The sequence below is a fragment of the Oncorhynchus nerka genome, linkage group LG27, assembly GCF_034236695.1.
Source record: "Oncorhynchus nerka isolate Pitt River linkage group LG27, Oner_Uvic_2.0, whole genome shotgun sequence".
In the NCBI taxonomy this organism is placed as follows: Eukaryota; Metazoa; Chordata; class Actinopteri; order Salmoniformes; family Salmonidae; genus Oncorhynchus; species Oncorhynchus nerka.
In genome coordinates, this window is record NC_088422.1 from 91,659,100 (window position 1) to 91,680,935 (window position 21,836).

At 41.6% G+C, this 21,836-nt stretch overlaps 1 protein-coding gene across 1 annotated transcript; it reads left to right on the forward strand.

Moving 5' to 3' along the window:
* Positions 1-10,118: 10,118 nt before the first annotated feature.
* Positions 10,119-21,476, forward strand: LOC115116504 (RNA-binding protein, mRNA-processing factor 2a-like). Its single transcript, XM_065012300.1, has 8 exons — positions 10,119-10,335; positions 13,617-13,694; positions 15,096-15,134; positions 15,587-15,649; positions 16,887-17,037; positions 17,735-17,883; positions 20,281-20,353; positions 20,444-21,476. The coding sequence occupies exons 1-7, from the start codon at positions 10,276-10,278 to the stop codon at positions 20,344-20,346; spliced, it is 606 nt and encodes a 201-aa protein (XP_064868372.1). The 5' UTR covers positions 10,119-10,275; the 3' UTR covers positions 20,347-20,353; positions 20,444-21,476.
* Positions 21,477-21,836: the final 360 nt, after the last annotated feature.

The following is a 21,836-nucleotide window of genomic DNA, read 5'->3' on the forward strand; positions in this document are numbered from 1 at the left end:
CGGACCAGACACTCAGTAGACAAGCAACCTTATAGCTTTTCAAATTATTAAAATACAACAAAAAAATATTTCAAGGAATACTATTCCTTTACTACTATATATCATAGACATTACAATCTATTTGTGTGTGGCAATATTATGGAATGCTCCTTTAATAGGCCTAGTTAGAAGGTTGTGTTACAGAGGAAACAGGCAGTCAGATGTTGATCTAGCCCAAAGACAGACAAGCCTATAGAGGAGTAGTTGAACTTGAGTTTCTAAAATTAGCTTGGGAAATGTGAAATAGTTCCGTCCCATGGCTATATGACAACACAACACACATTTACCCATACATGGTCTGCAAACCAAGTCTTTCTCTCTGATGGCATCATAAAATGGCATTGATAAGATCACTTACCTCGAAATGACTATAAGACACTGTGGAGATATGACAAACACAGTTTAAATAATAAGTGGAGGTAGCCATGGTTACCACCAAAACACAGTAGCCCCCTTAGTTCGAGACATTTAAGTCACTAGAAAGTGTATCATAAAGGCCAGTCCCAGTCTATAGTTGGTTATAGAGTCAAACGATAATCATAATGTCATCTTTTACTTTATTCATATCATTCGAAGTCTGGGTTTTAGAACGGATCAGCAGGGGCTCCATTGTGAATGAAAAACTACCCGAGAAACGTTAATGTTTTTGTCGTTGAAATTTACTAAATGTATTTGTACTGTAGTTGTTGTGGTTACACTGATAATTATCCATGTACATATAACCAAATATGTTGACAAGGAAAAACATCTTAAAGTAGCCCTATGTTTACCTAACAGGTCATTCTGCCCATTAGAAACCATTGTATAATGTTCTAGTCTAAGGGTGTTTAGAGCACAGACTGTCTGGTGTGATTCTTATCAACAGGCCTTCCTGTCTTTCAAATTCCAGGGCTGCTTACATGGGCCCATGCCCACTTCCTTCAGTAGCCTCAGACATTACAACTGCACATAAACACGCAGACATCAAAGCACATTGGACAGTGATTAGGGGGTCCCCAAAGGAGACAGAGGCAAATCCAAATGAATACACTGAGTTCATTGATGTTTTCTCACCGAGTCACTGCAGAGATGTCAGTAAAATAATTGAATTTGCAGACTGGGGTGAGGAGTATCAACGCAAATGTCATTTAACTCATTTCATATGTTTCAACGCTTGTCTTGCTATACAGAAAAAGTAGAGATTCAACCAGACATGTGTTCAACAATGTCAACAGTTGACAAATGTTTGCTAATAGTCTAATTTGTCTATGTTGACTTGTTGCTTGAGAATTGTTGTAATGGTTCAACACGCTGATGCACAAATTACATTCCTAGTTTTGTGTCGGAATCTCCTCCGGGGATCTGGCCCCATTCCCTTTCAACGGACCTCTTCCTCCATCCCCCTCTCCCCTTGAGAAACTGGCAACATAGTTTATCAGATTCCTCTTCCTGGGAATATGTTGCCCTTTGGTTTTAATAGCATAACCCTCTGTGTCCATGTCCCATACGTCAACAGGAAGTGGAGGACTGTTGTAGAGAAAGGACATTGAGAGAGTGTTTGTGTTTTCACTGAAATGTATCTATATTATTATTTGTTCTGCTGATACCCGGCCGAGAAAGTCCCCTGTTTTGGGACTGAAGGTTTAATTCTTACACGGACACTAATAGCAAGACATATTATCAAAATCCTAACATATAAGTAGGAATTTAGCATTTGCTAGTAAGCCAGTGCTGACATGTTAGCCATGGTTAGTTTGAATAGCACAATTCAGTTGTTGTTGTTGTGACAACATCTATGACATCTATTACAGGCTGTGAGCATGCAACAGAGAGGACAGCAGTCCTTTCCCTAAGATGATCTGTCCTTGTCAAAAGGTTGAACGAGAAGAAACAACCAACGGTGCTCTGTCATTCACATGCAACACATCAGACACTATCAGTACAGTTCTCTGACTGTTGTTCAGGGAGCACCAGTGATACAGTCACCATCATGATAAAATCTCATGTCATATTGCAACTCAGAGTTATTGCATTCTGTTCTGTATAAAACAATAAACTGCGGCTACCTTGGCACTAACTTTGTTTTCATTGTGGGGAAGAAAGAAAAACAGCACAGAGTTTAAAGGTCCAATGCAGCCATTTGTAACTAAATATCAAATAATTTCTGGGTAACAATTAAGTACGTTACTGTGAATGTTTTCAATTAAAGCGCTCAAAAAGAAACAGAAATTGCTTCTTAGCAAAGAGACATTTCTCAAGAAAGAATTTAGCTGGGACTGTCTGGGAGTGTTCTGAGGAGGGGAAAACAGAAAATGAGCTGTTATTGGCAGAGAGGTTTGAAACTCACTTTCTTATTGGTCTATTAACTAATTTACCGCATGGCGATGTCACCATGGAAGGCCAAAACTCCATCCCACCAAAACAGGCTGAAATGTCAGGATGTCTTCTCAAACAGCTCTTACATTAAAAGGGCATTCTAATTAGTTTCAAAATGTCACAGTATTATTCCAAATGCATAGTGTGGAAATATATAAAAAAACACAAATATCATGTTTTTGACTGCAATGGGCCTTTAAGAAGTGGTGGAGGCAATGAACTGAAGTTAGAGTAAATTTGTGGATGTTTGTGTTTCCTGGGATGTGAATGACAGCCAACATGTCAAAGACTACTGGAGTCTCTGGAACAGTCTACCACAGCTGGGCAGTGTGCTGATGGAAGAGATCATGTTACCAGTGTTTGATGTTGTGATCTAGAGGACGCTCTATAACAGAGATTCACCATTTAAGAACATTTTTTTAATCTTGTTGTGAATCTGGAGACCTGCCAAGGGGAGATGACAGTCACGTTTTCTTTCCTCAAGCTACAGTCGGTGAGGGACAGAGACTGGGTCATGTTCAGTAGGACTCAACGTCGCAAAACGTTTTACAATATTATGAGCGTTGTTATTGGACAAGTTCAGGTAGTACCTCCCTTTTCAATTAAAAAAAAAAAAATTCTACTGAACACCATTCAGTCAGGTAATCTACAGTCAGAGTCTGGTTACATTACAGTCAATTAACTAATCTTACTAGACCCAGCTGCTATTGCATTGGCATCTATGGGAGAACCATCCCGTTAAGCAGACCGGAACTGACACATTTTCTCCGGTGGTAAAAGGCCTGAGTGAACTATCTTAATTTATCAACCCATTTTGCAACTGTCTTCCCTCTTCCTGTTGACTCCCGGAAGCTACATCTTGACTCCCAGAAGCTACCCCTTGACTGCCAGAAGCTACCCCTTGACTGCCAGAAGCTACCCCTTGACTGCCAGACGCTACCCCTTGACTGCCAGAAGCTACCCCTTGACTGCCAGAAGCTACCCCTTGACTGCCAGAAGCTACCCTTTGACTGCCAGAAGCTACCCCTTGACTGCCAGAAGCTACCCCTTGACTGCCAGAAGCTACCCCTTGACTGCCAGAAGCTACCCCTTGACTGCCAGACGCTACCCCTTGACTGCCAGAAGCTACCCCTTGACAGCCAGATGCTACACCTTGACAGCCAGACGCTACACCTTGACAGCCAGACGCTACACCTTGACTGCCAGACGCTACACCTTGACAGCCAGACGCTACACCTTGACTGCCAGACGCTACACCTTGACAGCCAGACGCTACACCTTGACAGCCAGACGCTACACCTTGCCCACCAGAAGCTACCCCTTGACTCCCAGAAGGCTATGTGCCACTACATTGTCGACCCTAATTGGGTCAAGAACAGAGTCAACTATATTATGTAACGATTAATAAAAAATAACTGAAGAGAACAGTAGGATTCTATGATTTATATTTTTTAATAGTAAAAGCAGTTTTAATAGTAAAGTCAGCAAAGCTATGTTTTCGTTATTTCTAGAAAATACCTTGATTCTCTCTATACAAACCATCCATAAAGGGATATACATATAAAATGCACATCACTCTATGCAGGCGAAGTCTTCAAAGTTCTTTTGGACTTCCAAGTGGATGTTTCGCACAGCCACAGAGGACACTGGGAACACAAGCTAAGTGCTTTAGCGGCCGGTGACACTAACGCAATAGGACAGAGTCAGTGAGGCGCTGCAGAAGAAGAGTGCTGTGTGAGGTGACTTGTGGGACAATGGGGCCGCTTTTCACAAATAAAACACAACGCTCATCAAGAGCCTCCACTGTGTACTTTGGCTTTGTGTCAGGTGTTTATCTATAGCAAAAGAGGACAGGGAGACATCTGACCTGATGATAACAAAAGCTGTAACTATTAGGGGTATAGTCTACAGTAGTCTACATTTCTCCCTCTTCCAATGGTGGAACACTCTATTGTATAGTTGTAAAAACTCCACACTAGTGATGGTGTTGGGGGGGTTGTGACGCTTTGATATTCCCATTGCTTTCTCATGCTTTGCATCAGGTTACCTGTGTACAGCTACAGTACGAGGCATAAAATATTCCAAAATGGCTGCCTTCCATTGAAGGCCAGAAGGGTAAACATCTCGCTATGATCTTAGTCTAAAAAGTTATATTGTGAATTATGTAAAGCACCGAGGGTAGTCCTGACAAGGAACAGGGTCTGAATTTAGCTCAGAGCTCATCATTTAAAATACTTCTGAGATTTGTTGTCGATGTCCCCTTTAAATCAAACTGGAGAAGGCCATAAAGAGATGACCACCCAGCTTGTCCCTGGTTGAGAGTATGGTCTCTGGTCGGAAAGAAAGTAGCTTGTCTCATTTTTGTCTATTTTCCGTTAGTTTACCACGATCCCCAATAGTTAAACCTCTGACATAATGGAGTTTACACTGTTCTCACTGCTTTACAATAGACGTTTGATTCAAGACACCATCTTCTACGTTTGTGTTTGAATCCTGTATATTGTTGTATTAAAGATACACTGTGGATGATAATATCTCATGAAGCCACACCAATCTCTAGTTTTAGGCAAACTATACTGAACAAAAATATAAACGCAACATGTAAAGTGTTGGTCCCATGTTTCATGAGCTGAAAAAGATTCAAGAAATCTTTCATACGCACAAAAAGCTTATTTCTCTTAAATTTTGTGCACAAATTTATTTACATTCCTGTTACTGAGCATTTCTCATTTGCAAAGATAATCCACCATCCACCTGACAGGTGTGGCATATCAAGAAACTGATTAAACAGCTTATCATTACACAGGTGCACCTTGTGCTGGGGACAATAAAAAGCCACTCTAAAATGTGCAGTTTTGTCACACAACACAATGTCACAGATGTTTCACGTTTTGAAGGAGCGTACAATTAATATGCCGACTGCAGGAATGTCCACCAGATAATCTCTCTACCATAAGCCTAAAACATAGTTTTAGAGAATTTGGCAGTACGTCCAACCGGCCTCACAACCACAGACCACGTGTAACCATGCCAGCCCAGGACCTCCACATCCGGCTTCTTCCCCTGCAGGGTCGTCTGAGACCAGCCAGCTGATGAAACTGAGGAGCATTTGTTTTCTGTAATAAAGCCCTTTGTAGGGGAAAACTAATTCTGATTGGCTCAGCCTGGCTACTCAGTGGGTGGGCCTGGCTCCCAAGAGGGTGGGCCTATGCCCTCCCAGACCCACCCATGGCTGCACCCCCGCCCAGTAATTGTGATATCCATAGATTAGGGCCTAGTGAATTTATTTCAATTTACTGATTTCCTTATATGAACTGTAACTAAAGTTATTGAAATTGTCACATGTTGCATTTATATTTTTGTTCAGTATATATGCTCATGGGCGTGAGGGAGGTGTGCCCCCTTCTATCCAATGAGATCACCTCTGGATAATATTTCTGCCCATGTATGAGACCCATTCTTGTCTCCATATGTTCTGTGTAGCACCTTTCATTGTAAGCAGCATTTCTCCTTTTTTTTATCCCATCTATTTTCCCTCTTTAAAAACATCATGCGGGGGAAGTATTTTCAACTTTGCAAAAGTAATGAGGCTGAAGAATCGACTGTGTGGAAGCAGTGCAGTGAGATGGAAGGACCTTGGAGGACTGCTAAAAGCAAAGGCCCCCGGCAGAGAGATCAGAGATCTATAGGACATTACAACTCGAACAGAATGAGTCTGAAAACAGTCCTTGAACACAGGTTTGATTTTCAAAGCAAACATTTAACTGTGACTGACTGGATTTAAACCCAGCTCTGCTATACACCACAAGACTGTGTCAGCCCGCTGCAGAAGCTCTGGGAGCTAATACTAGTCGTGAGATTGACCTATATAGGGCTACCGAGTGGCGCAGCAGATCTAAGGCACTGCATCTCAGTGTTAAAGCTGTCACTACAGACACTGGTTCGATTCCAGGCTGTATCACAATCGACCGTGATTGGGAGTCCTACAGGACGGCGCACAATTGGTCCAGCGTTGTCTGGATTAGAGTTTGGCCGGGGTAGGCCGTCATTGTAAATAAGAATTTGTTCTTAACTGCCTATCCTAGTCAAATAAATAAAATATACAGTGCAAGTCATGTGAAGACATTGAAAAGCTCTGTGTAAATCCATTCCATGACTATAGCCTGGCGTTCTTCTCACTCTGTGTAAATCCATTCCATGACTATAGCCTGGCTTTCTTCTCACTCTGTGTAAATATGACTGACCGAGACAGAACATGAAACTGTCAGAGGCCACATAAACACAATCTTCTTCCTATAACATCAGGGGAGAGAACATCATCTACAGGTGTGTGTGTGTGTGTGTGTGTGTGTGTGTGTGTGTGTGTGTGTGTGTGTGTGTGTGTGTGTGTGTGTGTGTGTGTGTGTGTGTAATATAGAGTCAGTAGGACCAGTACTCAGTGTAATATAGAGTCAGTAGGACTACTACTCAGTGTAATATAGAGTCAGTAGAACTACTACTCAGTGTAATATAGAGTCAGTAGGACCAGTACTCAGTGTAATATAGAGTCAGTAGGACTACTACTCAGTGTAATATAGAGTCAGTAGAACTACTACTCAGTGTAATATAGTCAGTAGGACTACTAATCAGTGTAATATAGTCAGTAGGCCTACTACTCAGTGTAATATAGAGTCAGTAGGACAACTAGTCAGGGTAATATAGTCAGTAGGACTACTACTCAGTGTAATATAGAGTCAGTAGGCTCTCTTTCAATATCTCTCCCTCTCCATTGGATCCAAAGATCTTGTTTTGTAACAGTGAATGTCTACATATAAATATCTACCCTCCTGGGATTGAGTTGACCTATATATAGCCAATAACCCCAGATGTACAATAAACATGGTCAAAGCATGAGAAAAGGCTGCTCTATAGTTAGATGCAACTGTTTGGCATATTGCCTTTACAGAGTAACAGAGGCTAAATATTTCCATGACTGTGTTTCACGCTTCTGCCCAGTCTTTCCCTGATTGTGTTTCTATACAAAGTGTTGCTATACAAAGTCAGGAAGCTGCCTGCCCTTTGAGATTTAGTAAGACCTTGATGAGATACACTATATATACAAAAGTATTTGGACTCTCCTTCAAATGAGTGGATTTGTCTATTTCAGCCACACCCGTTGCTGACAGGTGTGTAAAATCAAGCACACCGCCATGCAATCTCCATAGACAAACATTGGCAGTAGAATGGCCTTACTGAAGAGCTCAGTGACTTTCAACGTGGCACCGTTATAGGATACCGCCTTTCTAACAAGTCAGTTGGTCAAATTTCTGCCCCGCTAGAGCTGCCCCGGTCAACTGCAAGTGCTGTTATTGTGAAGTGGACATGTCTAGGAGCAACAACGACTCAGCCGTGAAGTGGTAGGCCACAGAACTGGACCGGTGAGTGCTGAAGACGCGCGTTAAAACCGTCTGTCCTCGGTTGCAACACTTACTATCGAGTTCCAAATTGCCTCTGGAAGCAACGGCAGCACAAGAACTGTTCATCGGGAGTTTCATGAAATAGGTTTCCATGGCCGAGCAGCCGCACACCATGCGCAATGCCAAGATCACCATGCGCAATGCCAAGATCACCATGCGCAATGCCAAGATCACCATGCGCAATGCCAAGATCACCATGCGCAATGCCAAGATCACCATGCGCAATGCCAAGCATTGGATGGAGTGGTGTGGTGTAAAGCTCGCCGTCATTTTACTCTGGAGCAATGGAAAGCGTTCTCTGAAGTGATGAATCACGCTTAACCAACGGTACAGTTTGGTGGAGGAGGAATAATGGTCTGGGGATGTTTTTCATGGTTCGGGCTAGGGCCCTTAGTTCCAGTGAAGGGAAATCTTAACGCTACAGCATACAATGACATTCTAGACAATACTGTGCTTCCAACTTTGTGGCAACAGTTTGGGGAAGGCCCTTTTCTGTTTCAGCATGACAATGCCCCCGTGCATAAAGCAAGGTCCATACAGAAATGGTTCGTTGAGATCAGTGTGGAAGAACTTGACTGGCCTGCACAGAGCCCTGATCTCACGCCCATTGAACGCCTTTGGGATGAATTGAAACACCGACTGCAAGTCAGGCCTAATCACCCAACATCAGTGCTCGACCTCACTAATGCTCTTGTGGCTGAATGGAAGCAAGTCCCCACAGAAATGTTCCAACATCTAGTGGAAAGCCTTCCCAGAAGAGTGGAGGCTGTTATAGCAGCAAAGTTGGGACCAACTCCATATTAATGCCCATGATTTTGGAATGAGATGTTCGACGAGCAGGTGTCCACATTCTTTTGGTAATGTAGTGTACGTGAGATACACCAGCCACAGGGCATTTCTCCTGCATCATGCTTTGGCATAAACTTGATGTAGATTTCCTTTAAACAATTTCAATATTTGTTCATCACAATCTGTTCATAAAGACCTGGTCAACATGAAATGCATTTTATAAAACATAAAAATATGTATAGGATTCTGTATACTTCGATACAGAATAATTGTATTGATTCTGTACTATTAACTTTGATTAAAACATTTGACTAGTAATTAATGCAGTTTAAGAATGCAGTAGTAGTAATCTATGTTATAAAGAAAGAAAAACATGTACATTGATTTGCAAATGTGAATAGAAGCTCACTATATACTATAACAGTTAATACTTTGGGATAATATGTCATAATCTAATTAAATTAATCGAAATGTGGTGTTATCTAAGCATTTATTCAGGATTTAAGTGAAATATCCCTGATCTTTGTCTTGAATAATATTTTCAGCAGGTGGAATCATTACCGTTATGCATTATACAGAAGAGCATTTTAAAGAAAACAGACATGTGAAATATTTAGCCTAAAGTAGGCTTATATTGAATATCAACTTTGTAAAATTAAATTAGGCTAATAAAAGAAAATGTTTTATCAGTGATAATACATCTTATTAGGCTATAAAAAAACACATATACAGCTCACAATTAAATAATATTAGCCAATGATACAAAAAAATATATATTTTCTAATTAAAATGGCCTATAATATCACAAATATAAAATATAAAAGGCCTATTCATTTGGTATTAAATTCTAAAGTATCTCAAATAACTGGCACAAATAATAGGTTACATTCGATGTTTCTCGAATTCGATGGCTGGTGTTTTAAAAAAAAGAAAGTTAAGTCAATTTGTATCAAACAACACTGAAATTGTATATGAAATAATCTTCCCTTTTTTAATCATGAAAATAATCTCAGTCATTATTTAAAGACTCATTTGATTTGACAAGAAAATAAGTTACTCGAAATGCATGTCAAACAACCATACCTTGAGATGTATAGGTCTATAATAAAATGTGTGGAATGCTCATTTTATAGGCAGACAAAAAGAGAACGTGTGGGTTGATAAAATATTTTCTATTGGCTCATGGTCTCCAATAGAAACGGTGATGCATTTATGAAGGGGCTGGGTTTGACACCAGCTGAGGCGGATCTCCAACATGATTACAGCACACACAGGGCTGGAACATAATTGATGACCTAATTGCAAAACAGGGGAACGACCGCGGAGACGCGCTCCACTGAAAAAGTTTACTTGTTCTCCCACCAGATTCCCCAACCAAACGCAATTGATGTGAGCAGAGGTGCATACGAGCACTTCTTTCCCACTGTCGCACCTTCACACTGCACTTATCCACCTTAAGTTAATTTTAATGAATGATTATCTCTCGCAATACATCTTTGGATACACCACGAACTCACCTCGGCACATCTTTCTTGAAGTCTAAACGCCACCAATACTTCTTCAACCACAAGCGCACTTGGAAAATACTCTGAACTTCACATTTCTTCTCTAACTGACGCTGAAGTAAAACCTCAACATGTCTATCACAAGTCTGAAGTCTGATTCCGAGACGAATAACGTTTCCATAGAAGAGGAGGTAAGAATATGGACTTTTTTTTTGGTCAAAAGTTCTGTATGATGTCTTTGTTTGGAACGGGTTGTGAGCGTGGCTACGAAGTCTAGCCTGGAAGAGATGTAGAGTAGCATGCAAATAGTTTTGCTCCCCAAAATTGCAGGCTAATTAATGATCAACTGATTCAAAGCACATTGCATGAGCATAAGGGTGTGAAGTTCCCTTTTAGTCATGGTTTTCTCACCAAAAAGTCGTTCCGAGTCCATTGGAAGCTCTGAAAAGGGTGTGCCTCAGTTTTTAAATGGACGTTATTTTTTGATTGCAAGTAACACAGGAATGTTTTTGTTTTTTTGCAAGGCTTACTGTCTTTAAATTAGGCCTACAGTAGATTATTGTTGTGGCCATGTGAAATATTGTTTTAGACTATAGCCTAATTGCAATGACATTTGTGCTGTGTTTCAGGATTTTATTTGGTTTGAACTCTCAAATCTATACAATTGCAATTATTCCAATTGTAGACCTACTTAATTTTAAGCATTTTAACATTTGTTTTTCAAATCTACGGTAGGCCTAATAATTTCAGGTTTCTTTTCTGTCGCTGTATGGACAGACTCACTTCATTTAATATACGGCGGATGAACTTCAGCTCACACGATCGGCACCTAACAGAACATGAGACTTTTATGCCTTAATACACATTTCCGATCCTTATCTGATCTGTGGTCGGTAAAGAAATATTCAATGTATTTCCAATCTTTCAGTGTGTTTTTTTTTACTGTCCTCTCTGCACATTAACTGACTGGATCTACGAAATCCACTTGCTGTAGACTACATTTCATGTACATTTATTTTATTTAACTAAGCAAGTCAGTTAAGTACATTCTTATTTTACAATGACTGCCTACCCTGGCCAAATCCTCCCCTAATAACCCAGAAGACGCTGGGCTGATTGTGAGCTGCCCTATCGGACTACCAATCACGGCCGGTTGTGATACAGCCCGGGATCGAACCAGGTTCTGTAGTGATACCTCTAGCACCGAGATGCAGTGCCTAAGACTGCTGTGCCACTCGGGAGTCTTTATCCCAATCACTTATTTAATTTTGATCCAGATTTCCGCCATATACCTCTAAGTATGGTTTTATTGCCTTAGCCTTGTATGATTTAGGCCTACACTCACTTGATGCATTTTTAATTAACCTTCAATAAACATTCAGTTGTCCAAGAAACCATATTGTTCTGAGGTTAAACCAATTAAAATCATTACATGAAATCTGCTTACAGTGAAGCATATCTTCTATTCCCTAGTCAGATGTTCTAATTAGTCCAATGAATTTGTCTAGATGGGATGTGGCTAACAGTACGTGCCTTAAACTTGCATGGGAGTTCTGTCGCCGAGCACCTGAGAGATGTTGTATCCGGGCTGTGTTTGGCAGGCGCGGGTCAAAGGAAGGAAATGGTGTCACACTGTGCACTGTTGTCCACCGCTGTTCCTCTGGCAGTCCATTGTGCTGCACGGGCCTCCCCACAGAGTGGGACCCAATGGCCCTTCTGTAGGCCTGTTTATTTCCTCAGCCACTGCAGGGTCCAATGGACAACATTACAGGCCCATGTTTGTTGAATTCGCATGTGGAAATCCAACCCTTTCTCCCTACTAAATAATGGCTGCATTTACACAGGCAGCCCAATTCTGATTATTTAAAATAAATCTATTGTTCTTATGACCAATCAGACCACCTCTGAAAAATATCTGATGTAAAAACATAATTAGTGGAAAAAAATGTTAGATTTGGGCAGCCTGTGTAAATGCAGCCTGAGTCATGAGGGGCTGTACAGCACTACTTTGTAATTAGATGGTCTCAAATTTGACATTCCTCCAGTACTCACAATTTAGGTTGTTTATTGTTGCCATAGTACATCCTTTGTTATTGTTCTTTATACTGCATGTTCAAGGATTTGGGCTGACATCTGGGGGGGCTTGAAGAGGGAGCATTCCTACAGTAGCCTAGTCATTGAGCTGTTGCGGTATGGTACCAGGTAGAGTAGTGTTGCAAATTGATTTTTGTCCCACCACACCAATCACAATGCACAGGTTGAAATATCAAAACAAACTCTGAACCAATTATATTAATTTGGGGACAGGTCGAACAGCATTAAACATTTATGGAAATTTAGCTAGCTTGCTGTTGCCAGCTAATTTGTCCTGGGATATGAACATGGAGTTATTTTACCTGAAATGCACAAGGTCCTCTACTCTGACAATCCACACATAAAACGATAAACAGAATCGTTTCTAGTCATCTCCTCCTTCCAGGCATCTTTTTCTTTGGACTTTATATGGTGATTGGCAGCTAACTTTACTAGGTGCATTACCACAACTGACCTAAGTTCATATTTCAATCACCCATGTGGGCATATGTTAAAAACCAATGAGAAGATGGCACGTGGGTATATGCTTCTATAAACCAATGAGGAGAAAGGAAGTGGCAGGACCTGCAGTGTGTTCTGTGCAATGATTGAATAATGTGTGTGAATTTATTTTGCACCGCTCGCGCATGTGACCAGTGTGATCAGCATGTAAGCAAGTGGTATTGATCTTTATTCAGTCAACTAGGAATGGGTTAGTCTGTTAGGAGATGAATGTAGGAACTGCCATTTGTCCCGCACAGAGACTTGTAGAATTAGTGTTGATATTTCAAACTGCAGAGGTGGACAATCTTCCCCGGCCATCGACCGTCTGTGTGCAGGTTTTTGTTTTAGCCAAGCAGTAACACCTGATTCTGCAAATTCTTTAAATCAAGATGGCGCTCCATTTTCAGGGCGAAGTTTATGTGCACAATATCCCATGTAAACGAGTAGAACCTGGCCATTGACTACGTCCTTCAGACACGATTCATATATGGATGCATTATGCCATTTAGCAGACGCTTTTATCCAAAGTGACTGTCATGCTTGTCTGATATTTTATGTATGGGTGACTGGTTTCAAGCGCCATGCTCTACCAACTGAACTGTAAAGGACCACTTTCCATACAGTCTTCTCATTGTCATGCTTGATTCTATTAATGTCTAAATATGGGTTTCCTATCAAATAAATTATATTTTGAATCCTATGCTCTGGACAATTTTTCAAGCCATCTAGCCGTATCGGAAAGCATTAAATGTGCAGACGTAGAATGCTGATTAGTCCATTCTATCTTTTTTGTTTCTATGCATTTAACCCTGTCCGATAGGCGAAACCCGGATTGATAACTTTTGAATAAACGGGGCCCTGGAGATGCACTATACTGTTTTGTTTTGTTTTCCAGGTACGAACACTTTTTGTTAGTGGCCTGCCAGTGGATATCAAACCTCGTGAACTGTACCTGCTGTTCAGACCATTTAAGGTAAGCATGAGATTAGTTTCCGAGACGATGGAAGAATTTGGCCTCCGTATTTAACTTGTTGTCCACTGCAACGGAGACGGCAGACAGTCCACTCCTGTCATTGGCTCTTCTGTTCTGTTTCCTACATTTTTATATATAAACATTTCATAATGAGAATAAATAAAATGCATATCAGTAGTATTGTCATTGTAACAGAATGTTTTAACAGACAGCTTCTTCATCGGGTGCCAATGTCGCTACCTTTGTTTGACGTTATTACAAAGCAGATGCTCATATGATTAATTATATATTGTTATTACCTTCTTACAATACCACAGATGACTCCAGAAATATTGAAAGTAGTAATGCTACATCACTGCTCATCTACACTACATTGTATATTATTAATCAACATGTACAGTTTCAATAACCCTCCCTCCCTGACCAAAATGGAAGTGGTATCCCTCACACATGGATGGTCTTGTGGAATGTGTAAATGAATAGCACTGCTATTGGCCAACTATCCCAGTGACCCAACTCCCCTCCAGGTCAAGAAGATTAGGATTCTTCCATTTCCTTTCATGTGTGATTCATGACAAGCTTTCAAAGCAGTTCTATGAAATCACTGAAACCAGTCCATTCTCCGCCTGTTTTCATAGATTAGTTTCCATTGGATATATTGTTTGTCAGACTGGTTGTAGTCTGTACTATCTGCTGTTGTATCATTCTGTATATTGGATCTGAAGCTTTATTTTGGCAATCGACCTCCCAACCCTTCCAGCTTGCTTTTTCTACCCGGAAAGATATTGTAGACAGGTTTTTTGTCCTGGAAAAAACACAGGCCCACATGCTTTTTAGTGATTTGTATGAAGCAAAGTAGATGGGATTCAGCTGCCTCTGTTATTAGTTGTATGCATTTAGTGTTACATTTCTGTTGAATGTGGTTTGCATTTCCTGACAGGACGAAAACACTCCGAACCTAACATCGTCTTAAGTTGTTTAATTTCCCCATGTCTGTATATCAGGATTAGACGACTTCTCATCCATCAATACCACAGTCAGGCTAAAATCTCCTACATTCCCCAGGACTCATACTGACATCCAAACCAAAGATTTCTTGGCCCATTTTAAAACAACTAAGAATGATTCACATTAGTAATTCACTGGTTGTTGAACAGCCTATGAAGTTGGTTGAAAGATGTCAACAAATGGATAAGTTCAGGAGAAGGCTGGAGCATCATTTAACATTAAATACATTTGGACTTACGGAGTAAAATATAATGGGTTCCTTTAAAATGAGACTAATACCTAATTACAGGTCTGGGGATTTCTCCATGTTTTTATCAACATATCTGAGTGGAGTGCATGTCTGGCTTCCTGCATGTGACTTCATCGTTGTTAATTGGATATCTTTTCTTACAGGGTTACGAGGGTTCACTGATTAAGTTGACGTCAAAACAGGTGAGATGCTTTCTGTTATTACTATAGGGGACTCATGGCCCCAAATGAGGGCTATATGAGAACACCTTGGATTGAGAGTGGCATTGTTCAGTTTTCATACCACCATTTGGGTAATCAAAACGTGGTACATGGCTAATTAACGTAGGATTGCTAACATTGGTCTAGTTAATAATTTTTCAATAGGAAATGACCTTCCCATGCAGTTGCCGTGATTTCATCTTATAATATTAAACCTATGTGGTTTAGCTTCTGTTGTGAATTGTTTTCAAACGTATTGAATAAGTGATTTACTTATGTGATCCGTCTACGCTCGCCTTGTCTAATGCATTTATGATTCAGTCCCATTGTATTCTGACCATTTACCTGAAGTGTACTTGGGCAGTGTTCCTGTGCTAACCTGTTGAGGTGGACATTAGGGGCCCTTTGTCTCAGTGTTCTCTCCTCTCTTCCAGCCAGTTGGGTTTGTCACCTTTGACAATCGGACTGGAGCCGAAGCTGCCAAAAACGCACTAAACGTAAGCATCAGACCAGGCGGACAGTTGACAGTAGCCGTGAATAGTTGCAATGTCTTCATCCACCCTGGACACAAGGATTTTGCCCCAAAATGTGTTGCTTTGTTTCTTTCTGTGGTATATAGCTACATGGTAATGCTTTACGTAAAGCCTGCATTGTGCTTAGTAACTTGGTATAAAGCCTTTTTAGAAGTCTTCTATCATTAGAAGATTAGACTTAAAGGTGGCATACACAATCATTATGTAATCGAGTCATACAAAACAGAACTGTCATAATGCAGGCTTTAGGTTAAGAGTTTCGCTACATTTGACTCAACCTCTTCTGTCCTGTTTCTAACCTATGAGGTATGGTTGGGGGTTCACTGCTGGGCTAACGGAGTTCCTCTGATCACTCAAACAAAGCATTTTGTCTCTTACAATTCAAGGGCAGGGCCATTTTTGGAAACAGAGACCAGAATCCTGTAGACTTACGGTAGTTAACTTTGGTACAATTGGACACATCTTTCGTAATACGTTATAGCTCTCCTAATTTGCATATCACTGCTTAGCCATATAAATATATCCTTATAGAGCTACATTGGTAGTGTTTTGAACACCTTCTGTAATAACTTCTTATTCTGTCACTACGTAGCCACATTGGCTGTATCTAACACAGCTCTCATAGCATAGTCTTCCTTATAAGAACATCACAGCCTGTAGCCACGTAAGCAGTCTCGCACTCACACACACCAACATACTCACCTGCATGTGGGCACAATGCTTAGGGCACAGAAACACAACCAGGGTCAACCACATCCAAGGCCAAGTCTTTCACAGCTTCCTCTCCTCGTTTCCTTCTCTCCATCATGAAAGGGCTCAATATGGTGGAAGTAATGTGCTGAGTACCTACCCAAACCATGTGTCCTTAAGTAGTCATGGAGAGGAGCGTACTAGTGCCCTGTGAGACTACTTTAAAACAAGTATGCATCCTTCCACCTTTTCCTCTTTGACGTTGTCACTGATCTGATGCGGTTGGATTGGTCAAGACAAAAGGGAAACTTAACTTAACTTTTCTTATCCAGTCACGTATAAGATCAGTGGTTACCTTAATGAAGGTGGGGGGGAAATATGCATTGGACAAGTATTGGAGCGGGGCCAATGGAGAGGGGGTCATGTAAGGCTGTTGACACACTTGCCCTAGGCCTGGACTCACCTAGGCCACCTTTACAATACTCTGTCCCCGTCCCGTCTCTCCTCTCAGGGCATCCGTTTTGACCCTGAGTGCCCCCAGACCCTGCGGTTAGAGTTTGCTAAAGCCAACACGAAGATGGCAAAGAGTAAGCTGATGGGCACACCGAACCCCACTAATATCCACCCTGCTCTAGGAGCTCACTTCATTGCACGGGACCCATGTAAGTTCTTACGGCTTCACAACACCACTCTAGCCTCGACCCACACTCTCACCACTGTGCCAGTTATTCCCCCTTTTCTCTTGCTTGGCGCGTTGCAGTAAACCCAACAATTGGGTGAAATAATCTAACTGAAGACTAACTCACCCGCCACATGCATGAGTCATCGGACTGTAGAGTTTAATCAATATCTTCAATCCAGAATTTCTACAGTATCTGTGCTAGTCTGACTCGGCCTAGACTGCAGGTGCCCCTCTCTTGCCCATCCACCTGCTTGTTGCCCCTGGATGGGAGGGGTGGCCCTGGCATTAATGACCTTAGTGATGTTTAAATGGTACTGGGATGACTTCTACCGGGTTTAGTTATATTGTTTCCGCTTAAAGATCTACAATGTTATGACTGTAATTGCTTAACTTCGCTGACTAAGTCAGCCCAATGTAAATACTTCATACTTTCTATCAGGAATATTCACGCAAAGAGGAAAGCAAGACAATGACGTTCCTACTTTAACTTTACAGTTCACATGTACTGTATAGTGGATTCCGTAGGGTTTTGAGTGCAATGTTCTAGTTGGTGGCTATTTCTGCTCATTCAGTTAACAGCCTCTAAGCACTACTGATAATGTCAATGGGGGCGTTTGAACAGAATTGTTATACCCAATACTGTTTCCCCGGCCCTTTTACCTCCTGTACGTTTCCAGATGACCTGACGGGGGCGGCATTGATTCCAGCGTCCCCGGACACGTGGACCCCGTACCCCCTGTACACCACGGAGCTGACCCCCGGGCTCCCTCACGGCGCCTTTGCCTATCCTGCAGCGGCTGCTGCTGCTGCAGCCCTCCACGCCCAGGTACGGGACCAACTGGTCTCTCTTCCCTTTTGTCCTTCCATCTCTCCACTCACTGCAGTTCAGTAAGAATGGAAGCCAATAGGCCCGCCCTTGTGCTCTTGACATTCTCCCAGAGACTCATTAGCCTAGTGCCAATTCAATGCCTTGACGCCATCCTTAAAGGTCGACTCAGCAATACAACGCCATCAAACACGTACGCATTGACGTCTGCAAGTGTGAAGTCACCCCAACAGAATTGTTGGCTCTTTTGCGCACTTGAGGCATGTCCACTGGGATGAGTTGTTAGTTGCATTCTTGGCAGATCTGAATTTTGTTTTCTGTGAACAGGAAATTGCCCCGCTATGTGTATAATATCATATAGTATACCTTTAACGCTCTGTTAAGATTCAAACTGACTTATACCACAGAGGAAGTTATTTCTGACTCACTGAACTAGTAGCATCCCCTTCTCTGTTCTCTGTTTCTCTACGCTAGTAGCTTCTCTGTTCTCTATGCTTCTCGGTTCTCTACGCTGGTAGCCCCTTCTCGGTTCTCTCTAGCCCCTTCTCGGTTCTCTACGCTAGTAGCAGCCCCTTCTCGGTTCTCTACGCTAGTAGCAGCCCCTTCTCGGTTCTCTACGCTAGTAGCAGCCCCTTCTCGGTTCTCTACGCTAGTAGCAGCCCCTTCTCGGTTCTCTACGCTAGTAGCAGCCCGCCCTTCTCGGTTCTCTACGCTAGTAGCATGCCCTCACAGCCCCTCATTGATTCTCACCAGAGAATAGCCCCACTGCTTCCTAGGTGTCTGGGCCTGAAAGCTGCAAGTGTGACGGGAGGCTTTAATGCATCCCCACCTTCAGAGTTCACTTCCTTCCTGTTAAGTCCATATCCAGCCTCACACAGTAGGGCCATTAGGGAGAGGAGACCATAGAGATCATATTAAATGACCTTTTCTAAATCGATGGAGGAGACACTACTACCCAGTGGTGGAAATGGACTTCACTCAGGAATATCCAAGTAGGGAGGTCTGGGGACAGACTGATGGACGTATCGCCGGCCACATAGTTTAAACCTGGAATCCAGGGGCCACAATCTGTAGGAAAACATTGAAACGTTACATCTGTTCATTACATTTCTAGCTGCAATTCGGCTTCATGTCAGAGGCGTGTTCTTTATATATTTTTATCCGAACCTTCAATGTTGTCCCCTGTTGAACGAGGCCCTGTTCTAAGTGGGTTCCCCCTCAATTCCACCACTGCTTCTCCCTTCAAGTGAGACTCTTGTGAGGAAACTAGCCCATGATAAAGAAGCCAGCTATAGGACCCTTCAACCAGCCTTTCCATCAGTGTGCTGTAGGAATGCTCTCACTGCAAACTGAGGCAGAGAACTGTCTGAAGTCCTGCCATTGCTAGCTAATTGCGGTCTAAGTGCTGGTGTTATGGTACAATGGGCTACACTGCAGTAGTCAGGCCCGGCAAGAAGAATGGAAACTTTCTGCCACGGGTCATTTGAAGTTCAACGCCAAGCTCACTTGTGTAATGTATGAACATGGTGGAGTGTTACCCTGTGATATGGGCAGCAATTGTGTTTGTCATTGGGTAAAACAACCTCAGAAATGTGTGGTATTTACTGGGAGAAAACTGTCGGTCATGACAATCTTCTTTGGCGGTGATAACTAACTGTCCACGTCCTTGATTGGAACAGAAGCTTTTCTGTTTGAAATGGAAAGGAGAGTTCCTAATTGCCATCTGATGAAAGATCCCTCAAATGCTCTGAATTTACTCCAGCCAACACTCCTGTCGGATGAATGAGGGAAATACACTGAACTTCGCATATTTGCCAAATCACCAATGGATTGTAAGTCTCCAAAACCAAAGCTTACCTTACATTTACCGGTAGTTCACCCTGTCATGGTCAAATTTCAGGTGTCTCTTGTTGGAAATCCTAAGGCAATAACTCCTATACAAAGTATGAACTGTTGTTCCTGTCAATGTGTACTGTGCCATGGTGTACCTGTTTGACCTCAGTTAGTCCAACCAAACTAGTTGGACCAGAGGTATGGAAAGGTAGTTGTCAATCAGTTGCTTTTAAGATGGAAATGTTGATCACATGGAAATGCGACAAGCAAGCTATTCCATGAATGTCGTGTTACGATACTGTTCATTGTCATAGGGCAGCTGTGACCCACATTCCTATGGTCTTTGAATGACCAGTGCTTAAAGGGACAGTTCATCCAAATCTCAAATGTGTTGTCACCTATTGAAAAGCTCTAAGGATAAGACTTCAGTTAACAATTAGGATAATGTTAATTTATTTCCCTTTCTGTCTAAAGTCTTGTTTCCTACAGGCCTCCTGTCCTGCTGGGAAATCTCACTGGATGCGATCAATTATTGTCTGACTATGGTTTCTTTGGTCTCTCTAGATGCGCTGGTACCCTACTCCATCTGAAACTAACCAGCCAGGATGGAAGTCCCGGCAGTTCTGTTAGATATTTAGTGAGTATCTTTATACAAGTGCTTTCATCAAAGGTTTTTCAGAACATTAAAATGATTGAAGATGACTTGTTGTCCAATTTCCCCCTTCAGATGTATTTTGGGAACCATACCTTCTCCGTCCAGTTGAAGGGAGGTTTAACTGAGCTCGTCATTAATTTAATCAGGTTTATTTAATGGACAAATGTGCATTACAGACCTATTCATGTTCTCTGGAGGGGTCTGAACTGACAACCTTGCCATCGACAGATTGAGCTGATTCCTTTTGGCAACTATTCCGGTACCATCTTAGCACTTCCAAACCTCACGTGAGCCAAGTAAACGCCATAGGTCATTATTTGCTGAAGAGAATAACATTCTGAAGAAGTTATACATTATAAAGCAACTCCTTGGGTTATGGCCTAGAGAGCTAAGAGTTAAGTCATTGCATGTTGAAGTATTTTTGGCATGAATTAGAAAGCAGAGTTCTGTATCCTTGTTTTTCTTAGTGCTTGTGTTGCTTCTTTATCTGGACCTAAAGTCTAGACAATGAATCCCCTTTGCTTCCTGTGTATTCCTGGTCTTACCTGTGAAAGATGGACTGTTGTGTAGATGGCTCCTCTTGCATGGACCTTGTAGAATGCACCCCTAGGTTCTGACAATCCCAGTCTCTCCCAAAATATCAATGTCTATAAAGAGTATATTTGAGCAAATGCAAAGTACAAGTATTTTTGTACTTTTGTTTAATGTATATTTATGCATTTTGTGCTACTAAATAATGAACGTGTGTTTGTTTAGGAGTATTTGTGTTTTGGTGTTTTGATCTATAATCCTGTAAGTACTTTAAAAAAGTGCAATTGTATTTGTTTGAGGGTCTACTGAAATATTCAAGAATTCTAACAGTGGCCCATGTGCCATTTGGACTGCGAAGAAATTAATTGCTGTAAAATGTTGATTATTCAGAATGTGAAACTGGACTACAAACATGAAGGGGTTGCTTTTGGAAGCCATTATTTTAATGGTTTAGCAGGATTGGGTGGATGGAGAAATTTAAGTTTGCAGTTTAGAAAAAGTTTTCTCTGTATCTGCTGAATATGAGATGTACAACTGTTCCCATTTTATGAATTAAACAAAGTGAATGCAATAATTTTTCTGATTGAATTAACCAGGTCTAAACTATGCAAGTCCTTTGTGTGTTATGCCTAAACTATGGTTTTGTTGACTCCACTTTACAGTACATCAGAGCTTCATTTCAGATGTTTCCAGGTCACTTATTAATTTTAAACGTACTATTGTATTAGTCTCTTTGTATTACCAGTAGAGCTGACCTACACCACCCACTCTGCCCTCTGAAGATGTTATGTGTTTCTGCACAACCAAGCATGATGTCTTCTCAAGGGATTAAGTGGCCATTTTCAATAGAACCAGCTGCTTATTTACATTGGGTGATGCACTGCTGGGATTCTGTCCATTTTCATGGTCTATTTTGTGGCCAGAATAAGCATTT